A 14,544-nucleotide genomic window follows, 5' to 3' on the forward strand; every position below is an offset into this window, starting at 1 on the left:
AAGGAAAAAATAAGAAGTATATGAAGAGCAACCCTTTCTCCTAGGTTCAATGTAAGAACAGTACTAGAACTGACAATTTATTCATATTGCCCAGCACAGGTTATTTCATCAGCTCAACCCGTATCTACTAAGCTGATCAAACCTGAATATATCCTCAACAGTTACAACAGAAACAAAAGAATTTTTGCTTCTCGTGCAGGTTAGACGCAGACGATATGTAGATAAAACCGAAGAGAGCAAGCAGCTAACTCAGACTGCACAGAGAACAGGCCATGACGTTTACTTACATCACACCTGGCACCTACAGCCCTCTCCTTGAGAAATACCCTGATTCCAAGTCTGGGGCAGGAAGTGTACACAATAAATCAGGAACAACTTGTCACACCACAAAGCAAAGAAGCTACCAAAGTTTAGCAGTGCTGTGTCAAAAGGATTTGGTAGCCAGCCTAAATAAGCTTCAACGGGCCAAAGAAGCAAAAGCAGACATGATGGACCTCCTAATGGAAGTACACAACACTGGCCACGAAGTAGTCTTGCCTCTACCCATCTTAACCCTGAAGTGTTGAGCCTGAATCTGATCAGGCCTCCACTGACTACCAATTTATAGGATACACAAAGGACAGAGGAACATACTGACATTACTGGGATGCAGTCAGCTAAATCCAGACTGGGAAACTGCATATGAAACCACTACATTAAAAAAAAAAAAAAAAAGGGTGGGCGAGGGGGTGTGCTGACAAATAAAAGGGAACCTGTGGAATAAAGATGATCCAAAAGACGTCTTAAATCAATCACAGGTTGACCTTATTTGAGTCCTGACTAAAACAAACTACAATAAGTAGTTATTATTTCATTAAAATACATTATATGACAACTGAAAAAATCCAAATATTGACTAGATGTATGACATAAAGAATTTTTTTTAAATAATAGTATTTTTTTAAAGGAATCCTTATATTTTAGAAACATTTACAAATGAAATGCTCTGATGTTTGACTTCCTTCAAAATAACGGAGGAAGTACAGGGCTAGAAGTAAAACAAGACCGTGCATCAAGGCATGCGATATACTGGTAATGGCTGAAGTGAGATACTGGTTTACCTGGCTCATTACACTCCTCTCTCTGCTTCTGACTATACATACATACAACTTCCCACTAAAAGAGAAAAGGACCTGTGCCACCATTTTAGTGCCCTCAAGTATTCACTGTATTTCTCTGAACGGAGGGAACTTTTCTCTCCCATTTAAAACACATACAACCTCAAATAAAGCAAGTTGTTCTACATCATCTTTAAGACTTTTGCTTGAAGCAAGTTGTTCTATATCACCTTTAAGACTTTTGCTTGAAGAAGTTAACAGATGACCAAAATCTTAAGTTATGAAATAAAAATAGCCTGGTTCTTAGTATTAAATACATTTAAAAATAAAGTGTTCCTAAAACTAAGAAGGAATCACTTAAAATTAAGTTCTATTTTGAATAAAGCCATTAAGAACATTACTGATTTATTAACCACTATTGACTTAGGAAGAAATATTTCTTTCCCAAATATGATGTTTATGATCCTGTAAATAATATGTCTCATATGCAAATTTTATAGATTACAACAAAGTATCAACTGAAAAAACATAAATGTCTTTGAACCAAGTTACTGATTTTAACTACTCAAAACACCCTAGGTTAAAAATGAGAAAGACTGAGGGATCAGTGCACCCTAAAACCAAGTGCAGAGTGCAAATGCTGCTTATTCACAACTTCCTTGAATAATGATAAAGACGTCATATTTTTAAACATAATAAATTAATCTTACCAAATTAGAAGGTACAGACACCTTTGGAAATAATTTTCTGAGAACTTCTTTAGCTTCTAACTCAACAGCTTCCACATGCTGTTGTCTTTCCTAAAGCAGAAGAAGAACCAAATCAAACTTACAAGATTACAGAATTAAAAAAAAAAAAGCTACAGTCTTTTAAGCTCTAAGGGAAGAAAAAGACTTAATATTTTAAAAATTCTTCTTATTACTGACAAATGTTCAAATTTCCCATTCTGAAATATCAAAATGCTTACATAAGAAAAAATCTGCAAAATCACCCTAAGTAACAATGTCTTATATTAATCAAACTAAGGCAATATCTGACAACATGGACATTTTCCTTGCCATCAAGTGATAGCCCTCCAGGAACAATTCAAAAAACAAACAAAAACACAAAAAATAATTCCTACAGTTAAAACAAACTGCATGCAAAAAATATGCATCTGGGTGACGTAACTGAGGCTTATTAGGCTGGTAAATCTCTTTCCAAAAAATGCATCACTGATGGACCATGGAATTAAAATGGCAACTTTGATACTTCCAGTTTCAAGGTCAGGTGAAGCTATTTATGCTAAACAAAGGGGCGGGGGAAAAGGAACCACCAAAATTTGACAGGTGTACATATGGGAAAAAGAGTAAAGAGAAAGAGGAAAAACTGATGGTGCACTACTTCACCAATGCCGTCAAGAAGACTAACTCTGGCATGTGTGTATGGACTCTGTCAGCTGTTAAATTTAAAGATAAGTATCACAAATGCATGTCTAGATTTGGTGATTTTAAATCCAAGTCTAATGGGTATCAATTATTAACTCAAAAGCATTGTTTGTCAAAATTAGGGTAATGACTTGATCACACGAAAAAATAAAAATCGAATATTCAAACTATCTCTACAAGATTAAAAAACAAAAAAAGACATATATAAAAATGCACATCTAAACCAAGCCAAGAAAATCATCTCAAAACACTGGTGAAGTTCAACAGGTGACAAGAAGGCAAGCAAGCTAGCAAGATCTCAACCCTATCTTCCCCCACCATTTAAATCAATCTTTCAAATCTATTATGGATTTAAGATGCACACGCTTCAATTTAAGAAAATCTAATAACATGAAAATCTAAAGTTACACAATAAGAAGCTAGAGATTAATCATATTCTGTACACACAAAAAGCTGTTACTTTATTCGGATTAATGGCAGGATTTTAAAAATGGATGTTTTAATGGAGTATTTTCAATAACTCAGTAAAGTCCACTATTTTTCAGGGATACATCCACCTAACTGCATAAAATAAGGTACACTCATTTAAGGAAAATGATTAACTGCTAATTCAGAAACAATGAAGAGCTCATTTTTATCATCTGACCAAAGAAGTGGCAGAGCAATCTCTATAAGAAGATCAGGAAAAGAGACACTGTGGAACAGAAACTTTTTTGAAAATTCCCCAAGGGAAAAAGAATCTAACTAAAGGAAATAGGTGTCTAACTTGTAACTAAGAAGCACAAGGATGTACTAGCAATTTTAGGTAAAACGTTTTCATTTGACATAGTAGTTTGGTTGTGGATAGCAATTTCTATTCCACTTTAATATTGAAAACTGCATTATTATAATTTCCTTACTATCTTTACCTAAGTGTAACATGTGTGAAGTACCTTTCATGTGAACCTGTCATTAATAGTAGGTCCTCAAGAACATTTACTCCTTACAGCACAACCTGTAGTCAGGGGTCAATCAACATCATTTTATACCTATGCTATCTGAGGACTGTCTAAATTCCATTAAAATAGAGAAGGAGTATAAAGTCTATGCTCTGTAGATCATCAGCCATGCGAGAAGCCATCATGCACTTGGTGATTAGTTCTGAAATATATATAAATTCACCACCAAACACATGATGAAACAAATTCTAGCTTTCTTTTGGCATCATAATATGCAAGAATGCCTATGACAGGTGGCACATAACTTCTTGTAGGAATGGCATATTAAGAGTTTAGCACTTTCTAGATAACCAGCCTCATTAACAAAATAAGGCTAAAAGGTAGCTCTTAACAGTGAAAAACAAAGTTACAGAAACAATCAGAAACTATACAGAACCCCCACTGCTGACAGGGCTGACTGCAACCACTGACAATAAAACAATAACGTCCTACCTGGCCTAGATTTTTCTACTCTCTGGCCTAGATTTCTCTGGTTCCAATATCTGCCAGATATCTCAAATTAAGGTTTTAGTGAAAATTAGGGCCCGAAGAATAAGTATATAAGTAAATACAAATCCATTTACACTAAAGGAAATACAACTACAAACATGATTGATAAAAAAATTTATTAAAATCCTACTCTGCTTAAAAAAAAGTCCTTCAAATGTCACTAAGACTTACATTTAAAATTCAGCATATTACCTTAGCACACAAAATACTTACAGAATGCTGAATTGAATAACATAATGAACTTTAATTAACCCATATATGAAATTCAATAATTCTGTTCCACATTTATTCTTGGTAGGAATTTTCAAAGTGCTTGACTGAACTGGCACATTTATTTCTCTCAATCTTTAAAAACAACTTCTCGATTACAACTCATTAGAAATCTTTAAATCCATGGAACAACTTGAACTCACGGAGAATACCTTTTTTTAAGACAGAGGGGGATATATGTTTCAGAAGCACTTTACATACTCTGGTCAAGAGGATTATCCCTTACATTAATATTCCATACTAAACATAAAATGTGCATCATTACTGCCCAGATACTTCAAAACCTAAAGTTTAATTTTAATTCCATCTCTTCTAAGGAAGCATCCCCAATAACACACCCAGAATTGATCCCGTCCTTGTACTTCTGAAGGCTTTTATCATTTTCCACCTTGTCTGAGTCATCTTGGTGTGCCTCAAAGAACCTAGGAGAGTCCACTGTGCATCACAGGTGCATTCTAGGTAGTCAAATGTGTTTGTTAATTCAGTTAGTTTTTTTTGGCTCAGGGTTTTCACCAAGTTGTCTTAATCAACCCAAGAGGTACACTCTGTCTAAGAAGAGCTTATATGGGTAGCATAGGCTTCCTGAGACTCATCAGCTTAAAGCAGTAATCACCAAAGCTCAAACAATCAAGTAATCACAACAAAACAGCATGCCCAAAATTAAAGCTTCAAGGAGTAGATGAAAAAAAGCAGAGATGACAGAGGTGATAAATGTGGATGATAAGGAGATTTTATATTCAAATTGCAGTAAAATTAAATGCTTTAGTCTGATTTTAAGACAAGCTGCAGATTTTCTCTGTTCAGTGGATTGTTTCTAGTAGTTAGCATTACAACCTTGGAAGTCTTGTTCACTTTGTCCTGCAGCATTTTTTCAGTTGATGCCAATGCTTCCATTGCTTCCCAGTTTTTCTCCCGAAGGTCCTAATCATTTTTAGAAAGAATGATTTCAGTTTATCCATTATTGAAAGATTTTTGCTTTTTGCTTCATCAGTATTTTGCACTGCATTTAACTGCTGCTTACTGCAAAATTATTTCAATGGGAAAATATGTATATTAGCAAAAAAATAAAAAGCAATGTTTAGAAGTTTGAATGAGAAAATAAAGATGCCCACTTCCCATGTTTTAGTATACACACCAAATATGCCAGCTTTAAAGTAATTACTATGCACATATAACAAGGAAGAAAAAGCATTCAAAAGTAAACACAGAAACCAAGATTACAAATATAATTTCAGGTACATTGAATATTAGAGGATTAAGGACAGAACAAATACACAAGTATTACAAAAAGCTTTATGTGTGATTTTTAAACAGGACCCAGTATCACTCATGGGACTTTCCACTGCAGCATAACATTTTTTTCTCTAAATATGTTTTATTGATTTAACACATTTCAAGTCTACCTAGGAATGACATAGGAATTCACTGTATTTCTCTATCTTTCTTGGCATGGTCAAATGTGCATACCAAAAAGCAACCTGACAGGAACTGTATGAGCTACTTGATCAAGGCAAACGAGGAGGCTAGAAAGAGAAACAGAGGCCTTTGGAAACTGAGTTCTGAAAGATCTATTTCAACAGCATTTCATTAGCAAATACTAATAAGGACAATCTGCTATATTTCAGCCTTTCTTCAGATTTAGAAATCTAAACAGATTAAAAACAAAAACTAAAAAGCCGATAATCACCATCTATTGAATGCTTACTTATGTGCCCAACACTGTACTTGGCACGTCACAAAAATTTTCATTAATCCTCATAACAACCCTAAGAGGTATTTATTCCCATTTTATAGATGGCAAAACCACAGCTCAGATAGGTTAATAAATGTGACCAAGTTTACACAGCAAATGAGGGGGCAGAACTAGAATGGACTGATGTTGCAGTCTGCTGGCCTCCAGTGTCCTGGCTCTTTTCACACACTTCAGTGCCTCCAGCACTGCTGCTGCTGAGGCATTAGACAGGCATTACCATACCTTCCTTATCTCAGAATCCCGATAATAAAACACAGTTAAGATGGTAACAGTAATACTGGCAAATTGAGCTTAGGTTTTCTGGCCAAGCAATGCTATTAGTAATGTTACACAAACACACAAAGGGCAATTCACATACCTAATTTTGACAAACTCAGAGGAGCAGGAACATGTCAACTTGTTAAATTAACAAATTAACGCAAACTTTGAAAAATTAGCTTTCATTAGAAAATACCCGCTTTGATTTCAATAACATTTCTGACCTTAAGTCTTAACAATGATACTTTTGTGTGCAAAAATTCCTCGTCTAACAAGAACACTTGCATTCTACTTAAAGGTGTCATCCTCTGGTCAGAGAGAATTTAAGAAACTCATCTAAATTTACTACTTGTCAATATTTCACTATCCCTTCCATTCTAACCTAAATGTATTCAGGTTTTGAGCCCTCTAATATGCTTAATTACCAAAATTTGAAACACCTCTCAATTTAAAAAGGGAGGTGGCAGAAGACTTTGAAAGACATTTAATTATTGAAAATACTAGGTTTGAATACTGGCATTATTTTCAGTTTACAAAAAGGCTAGCCCAATCAAAATAAGAACAAAAACCTTTAATTTTAAGATACTGAGCTGAAAGAATAATTTTTCCAGATAAAAGTTTAACAGATGGGCTTCCCTGGTGGCGCAGTGGTTGAGAGTCCGCCTGCCGATGCAGGGGATACGGGTTCATGCCCCGGTCCGGGAAGATCCCACATGCCACGGAGCGGCTGGGCCCGTGAGCCATGGCCGCTGAGCCTGCGCGTCCAGAGCCTGTGCTCTGCAACGGGAGAGGCCACAACAGTGAGAGCCCCGCGTACCGCAAAAAAAAAAAAAAAAAGTTTAACAGAAAGTCAACTATAGTTTAAAAAAAAATCTGTAGCTGTAATAATTGTAATGTCAACATTTAAAATGATATTCAGACATGTACAAAATGGACTTTTCATTTATTCATTAAAAAATCCACTCTCTAATAAAGTGGTTTCCCCAATAATCCTCTCATAAAACCTACACACAAAACAGTACTTTCCTACAAAGATTAAGAAATCTAAAGTAAAAGTTGATTAAAAAATTCTTAACCATGATATTTCAGTGAAATAATAAGAATAAAAAGCTTTATTCTGATAAAAATTTGCTTACATTGTTTTTCTTCCTCTGGTGTTCAACAGCATCCTTCAAAGAAGCTAACTCATTCTGGAGACCAGTTATTTCTTTCTCTCTTTCTGAAATTCTAAACCAGAACATGAATATATATAACAATATTTTAGGTAAACAGTGAACATATTATTTGTTACTACAATAAAAACAGCAAGTAGATGATACTTTGAAAAATGCATTAACCTAACAGGCAAACTCCTTAAGCTTAACCAGTTACCACAGAAAGCCTATCCATGAATTCCTATTTTCAGAAATAACCTTTCAAATAAATTTTTACAATATGATATACTGACATTTATGCTAAAGAAAAATCATCCCCTAAGAAACAGTTCATGAATACATGAACAGCTGTAGTTGTAGTCACTTCTATTTTTATCTAGGGCAGTGAAGTAGCTATTTTCAGAGGAGTAAAAACTGATGTAGACACATTCCCTTAAATATTTTTTTTCCCCAGAAGGTAATGAAATCAATTATGACTTTAAGTGGCTAACCCACAATAAAAGCATAATATTAACGTGAGGTAGGTGTTCTCTTTTCATTTTCAAAACAGTCTTGGGGGCTTCCCTGGTGGCTCAGTGGTTAAGAGTCTGCCTGCCGATGCAGGGGACACGGGTTCGTGCCCCGGTCCGGGAGGATCCCACATGCCGCGGAGCGGCTGGGCACGTGAGCCATGGCTGCTGAGCCTCCACGTCCGGAGCCTGTGCTCCACAACGGGAGAGGCCACAACAGTGAGAGGCCCACGTACCATAAAAAAAAAACAAAAAAAGAACAGTCTTGGGATTCATGTTTTTCTGGTTCTATCAAATAAGTTAGTTACTTCTCAGAAATACAGAAAGAAATGGCAAAGAGTCACAATTTGATTCTGTAATAGCTGAGAGGAGGCTTGGGTAGAAAATTAAAGTACAAATCGCTCTTCCCTAAGAATAAGGCTCGATATAAGGGGTTGGCAAACTAGGGTTCAGGGCATGACCCACAGTCTGATTTTGTATGGTCCTTGAGCCAAGAGCTGATTTTATGTTTTTAAAGAACTGTAGGGAAAAAAGGAAAAAAAGAATATGAAACTACGTGGCCCACATAGCCTAAAATATTCACTGTCAGGCCATTTATAAAAAAAAGTTTGCTCACCCTTGCTCTATACAGTCAAACTCAAGACTCAATTTAATAGTAAATAATTCTAAACTAGTCAACTACCAACTGTGTAAACAAGTCAAGATGGAAGAACACACAGATATATCACTGAATATACTTCACGTGGTTGACATTTAACATGTTGAAACATACCAACTTACCTGAAATGACCTTAAAAGCAGCCTCTTAGAGAAAAATACTGACCCACAACAAAAATGTTTCAGTTAAAAAAAAAAAACTCCTTAAAAGAGAGTAACCATAAAGATTACAAGATTTGCTTTTTTAACGCAGAAGCTAAACCAAAATGTGCACCATTCAATTCCACAAAGATATCAGGAGGATAATGGAGATAATTTAAGGTAAATCAGTAAAGCCTTCAAAATATAGTTAAATGTGATTAGGTATTTTCTGAATGCCTGAAAAACCAGTTATCACCCTCAACAAAATGTTCAAAAAGGGCCTCCCTGGTGGCGCAGTGGTTGAGAGTCCGCCTGCCGATGCAGGGGACACGGGTTCATGCCCCGGTCCAGGAGAATCCCACATGCCGCAGAGCAGCTGGGCCCGTGAGCCATGGCTGCTGAGCCTGCGCTCCGCAACGGGAGAGGCCCGCGTAACACAAAAGAAAAAAAAAAAAGAAAAAAGAAAAAAAAATGTTCAAAGAAATCCAAGTACCATAAAAGGTACATTTAGCTCAGCCAAAGGCACAGCTAAATGTGTGTAATGACCTACAGTCCAAGAAATCCAAATAGAACTGTAAAAATTAGGGGAGCATTTGCAGTTACATCAAATTGCTTATCTGAGAACTGTTTAGTAAAGAAAAACAGTTGCCACATCCCAAACTGTGAATAAGAATTATTACTTACACTTTTAATAGTTCTTCATGAGGGGGAAAAGAAGATGCCTATTAAAACAGTTAAATGTTATTTTCAAACACAGCTTTCTAGAGGACTTCAAAAAAATTAAATCTGTTCTCAGACATAAACTGAGACAACACCAAAGGTAAAAATATCATATATTCTATATGCCATCAAAAAGTAATTTTAATAAAAACATGTACACATTTATACAATGTACTGAGTGCTAAATCAAATCTTCATTGTCACTATATTCTTAAACTCTTCATTTAACAAACATTTATAAATTTCCTATCATGTGCAAAGCACTGAGTTAATACCTTAAATTTTCATAATGCATAATTCATATTTGACTACACTAAGCTTCCAAAAGTCAAAAAAATACCATTAATGAAGGAAAAGTATGGAAAAGTTAGTTAACTTGCATGTAACAAAAATTTAATTTTACATAATACGTAAAGGTACATAGCCCTTCATGTATGGTATTTATTCCTGATGACTACAATCTCCCAAACGAAACTACTATAAGCTTCTTGTCGACAAGGACTCTAATTCTTTTGTCCTTCAAAATACTTTCGAGTTTATCCATATACATTCATAATATAAATTAATTTAAAGAATATTTTGGTTAACATTATTTTTTTTAAAAATCACACATTTTATTTTTACCAAGCAGAATTATACTCTGAAAAAGTATTTTAAATGGTGGTAAATTATTACTTATAATATTACACATTTCTTAGTTTCTCTCCAATTATAGATGTTTTTATTTGCGGAAAGGGGAAGTAGGGTATACACATGTTTTTAAGCTGACCTCTACATGATTTTATCTGACTTGCTAAGAAAGGCATTCTAAAGGATCTGAAAACATACACACACAGATACATAACAGAGCTGGAATACAGATAGTAATGTTATTTGTGTATACTTTATAAATTATAGATTATCTTATCTTGGCTATAGCACAGCAAACTGCTTTGTTTTTTAGGAAATTTGATAAACACTTATAAATAAAACAACACATACTTTATTCTCAATGAAAAGGCAAAATGGTAATACTTACGGTCATGAGTCATAAAGTTTTTTACCACATAAATAAAAGGCAAGGCATCTAACAGTACCTACCTGTTGGTAGTTCTGCTGCTTAAGCTCCTCAATTTGGGATTTAAACAGTTTGTTTTCATCTTGTACTTCCTATTTAAACAAAAATTAAACATGAACACACGGACAGAGCTTTTATTTTCCACATAAGCTTTAAAACGTATCATACAAACCAGGCAAATTCTATAACAGTTACAATTTTTAAAGGGTGTAATAAGCCCTATATTAAAATACATTATAATTGAGAGTCCGCCTGCCGATGCAGGGGACACTGGTTCGTGCCCGGTCTGGGAGGATCCCACATGCCGTGGAGTGGCTGGGCCTGTGGGCCATGGCCGCTGAGCCTGCGTGACCAGAGCTTGTGCTCTGCGACGGGAGAGGCCACAGCAGAGAGGGGTCCGCATACCGCAAAAAAAAAAAAAAAAATTATAAAATTAGAATAATTCAATTATTCAGTTCTAGCCTGGGAGTGGGTATGTCTCAATGGAAGAAAACAGGATCCAGAAACAGACCCAAACACATGACAGAATTTACTACAGGGTGACACCTCAGATCAGTAGGGCAAGTCCTACTGGTATTTTGGGCCGTATTTTTTTTATTATGGGGGCCGCCCACATACTGTAAGATGTTCAGCAGCATCCACAGCCTCCATTTACTGGATGCAGTAGCACCCCTCCGCCAGCTGTGATAACCAAAAATGTCTCCAAATATTGCTGAATGTTCCAGGCAGGGGACAGAGCCACTGCAGTCAAGTAATAATCGATTATTTAATAATGTGGCTAGTCTTTTATTTTTTTTAAGGTTGAAATGCTATTCTTATAACTTACTCCAATAAATTACATGTGAATAAAACATCTAAGCAAAAAAAAAATAAATTATAAACATAATATTAGAAGAAAACACGTGAAAACATTTTTATGATCATAGAGTCAGAGGTAACTTTCATTTCAAACTCAGCAAACTACTTAACATTTCAGTACATAAAAACTTCCAAAGGGGGGGGGGGGGCAGGAATTAAGTCAAAAGAAAAACTAAAATAAATCACCTCCTATGACAAGAAGGCTAACTTCCCTTACTATGTTAAAAGGATCTTATAAATTAGCAAGAAAAAATCAACCCAGAGGGGAAAATGTAGGAAAAATTACAGGCCAATTCATATACAAATGATGAGTGCTTAACTTCTCTATCAAATGCAAATTACAATAATCTGACCATCTTTCAAGCATAATATCAAATGTTTTCATCTTCATCAGTGTGGAAGAGGATGAAAAGTAAATGGCTCTCTGTTGGAAAGCGTAATTTAGTTGTTGTAGTTTGGTTGTTTAATTTAGTGCAATTTAGTTTAGTTGTAATTTAGTCTGTTGGAGAGTATAAATTAGTAAAAACACTTTGGAGGACAATTTAGCATTATATGACAAAATTTAAAATGAACCTACTTGGGAAGGAAAGGGAATGTGACAGAACCAACCCTTGGAGCATGAAATGTGAGCACAAGTATCTGAGACAGTGCAGACATCTAAAATCTCCTATTACTTCAAAACAATGTTTTGTAAGGACTTTCAATACTAACTACATGAAGATGAAGAGATACTATTTTCTATTTTAACTATCACTTTCAAGAAGGAAAAAACCCCTCTGCATAAAACCCAAAATCTCACTTGTAGGAATTATAAATACAGATATAGTATAGTAGCATAAGTACTGAAAATGTGTGTGTAAGGATATTCACCATAGAACTGTTGTAACAGGAAACACAACTCTAAATAATATAAGTATCCATAAACCAGGACTGGTTGTATAAATGATAATACAATCATACAAAAGAATACCATGAAGCCATTCAACATTAAAGATAAAAATGTGCTTATGTGGAAGGACCTCAAAAACATTATTAATTGGGTGGGGGGAGCAAAATACAAAATTGTGTATGATTAAATACAATATGTTTAAAAACTATTAAGTACACACACACACACATACACATTTTATGCATGGGCGCTTGCTCAAAAGATATATAAATAATTGATAGTAGTTACCTCTGAGGAATGAGACCCAGTATCTGGGTAGGAGGGAATGTCATTTTGCATTCAATTTTCTTTTGCAGTAGTTAAAATTGTTTTCAAACATGCAAAGACAGTAACTCACATGATAATTTTAAGTATAAACATATTTACCTGTAACAGCTTTGTTTTTCTAGAAAGATCACTCTCCCTTTCTTTTAGCACAGTTTCTAATCTCTTCATTTCATTTTCCTTTTCTTTCAACCTAGAATTTTTACAAAGACGTTATGTTTAGTTAGGTGAATCGGTGGAGCACAGGAGAATTTTAGGACGGTAAAACTTTTTTTTATAATACTGTAATGATGGATACATGTCATCATACATTGGTCAAAAACCCCTAGAATGTAAAAAAGCGTGAACATTAATGGATACTATGGACTTTAGTTAATAGCAATATATTGATTTGCTTCATCAGTTGTAACAAATTACCACACAAATGCAAGATGTAAATAAGAAAAATGGGGAAGGAGGGTATATAGAAATTCTCTGTACTGCTCTCTCAATTTTTTCTGTAAACCTAAAAATGCCCCCCCAAATATTACATTAATTTTCTTTAATGTGAGGTAGAAATAAATCTAAAATCATTCTTTAATGATCTATATACCTACTACAAATAGGCCTCAAACGCTGTCTCTAAGCTTTCTATTAGCAAATGATAGAAAAGCACCTTGACAGTTATATAATGCCCATAAGATAAACAGCTAGTTGTACATATGAGCAATCTTAGTGCCAATAAAGACATCTCCTTTTTCTCCATAAAGATAATGACCTAATAAATATCTTCAATATCTTACTTTTTTAAAGATACAGTTTCAAAGGGCCACTTCTTAAACATCAATAAAGACTGATGAGATTACATCAAAGGAAAAATCTCTTAAAAGTAATTGATAGAAGGCCAAAACAATGAAGTACAGATACCTTTCTTACCACTGTAGACTGATTTAGTTTAAGAAAACAGACTTCATAGGATAAAAATTGTCTAGGATAACATCTATTAAGACTGATCCCTCCTATGCTCATCAGATTCAGTATTTTTACTAATCGGCACAGCATTAACTGATACAACAACAGATACTATTTTCCCCCAAAGGCAAGTTACTTTTATAGAAAGATTCAATATTCATTATCAAGATTATGGCTAAGATTATCTTCTGGTTAATTCAGAGATGTTATTCTTTCAAATACTAAAAATGATTTTGATTTGAAATAAATTTAACCTCTCTTTATAATAATTACATACTTCATTTAGAAAGAGAGAGAGAGAGAGAAAACTTAAATAAAACCAACCAGTCTATATTAGCAGAAAGAGCATCTCAGAAAATGCATTTGAAGGATTTGGAAAAGATAAAGTCTCCAGGTATCAGAAAGCATTTGAAAGGCCTCTGTTTTATTATACCAAACAGAGATTTAACTTATTTGCCCCTGGACTATAATTCCTACTTAACAAGAAAGTTAATAACTTAGGAGAAACTCATCATAATATTCAAGGACAGTCTAGAAAACATTGAGAAGTTCCTCTTTAAAATGCTGGCTAAAAGTATACTTACACAATCTCAAGTTCTTCAAATCGTGAGGCAGAACATGCCTAAGAAACAGATTCACATTTTTAATTATAACATGAAAAAGATCAGGTTCTACAATATATGATCTATAGAATCACTCACCAGTAAATTAAAACCCAATTATATGTGGTAAATTTAAGATTGGGCCATTCATAAAACAAAGAATGGATTTTCTTTATTTAACTTAATTGTTAATATCCATTTGTTAAAGGATTACAGATTAATACACCAATTAAACACAGGCTTAAAAATGAGAATAAGAGTCCATCTGAAAAAGTAAGGAGAGGAAATTCTTTCAGACTTAGGTTGACAAATGAGGCAGTAGTAGACTTGAAAGGGATAAAAGTTATTTTATCAACAACAAAACAATGATACTACAGTAATTTTTATGGC

At 34.5% G+C, this 14,544-nt stretch overlaps 1 protein-coding gene across 2 annotated transcripts in view; it reads right to left on the bottom strand.

Annotated features, from left to right (window-relative positions):
* The window catches only part of KTN1 (kinectin 1), a 119,318-nt gene that overhangs the window by 17,428 nt on the left and 87,346 nt on the right, over positions 1–14,544 (bottom strand). For both annotated transcript variants that reach the window (XM_065871108.1, XM_065871109.1), the window contains 7 exons: positions 14,137–14,174; positions 12,704–12,794; positions 10,554–10,622; positions 9,438–9,475; positions 7,429–7,519; positions 5,116–5,202; positions 1,808–1,897 (listed from right to left, as the gene is read on the bottom strand). In XM_065871108.1, the coding sequence (XP_065727180.1) occupies positions 1,808–1,897; positions 5,116–5,202; positions 7,429–7,519; positions 9,438–9,475; positions 10,554–10,622; positions 12,704–12,794; positions 14,137–14,174 (504 nt within the window). The remainder of the gene's footprint in view (positions 1–1,807; positions 1,898–5,115; positions 5,203–7,428; positions 7,520–9,437; positions 9,476–10,553; positions 10,623–12,703; positions 12,795–14,136; positions 14,175–14,544) is intronic.

This window comes from Phocoena phocoena, chromosome 2 (assembly GCF_963924675.1).
Source record: "Phocoena phocoena chromosome 2, mPhoPho1.1, whole genome shotgun sequence".
Taxonomy (NCBI): domain Eukaryota; kingdom Metazoa; phylum Chordata; class Mammalia; order Artiodactyla; family Phocoenidae; genus Phocoena; species Phocoena phocoena.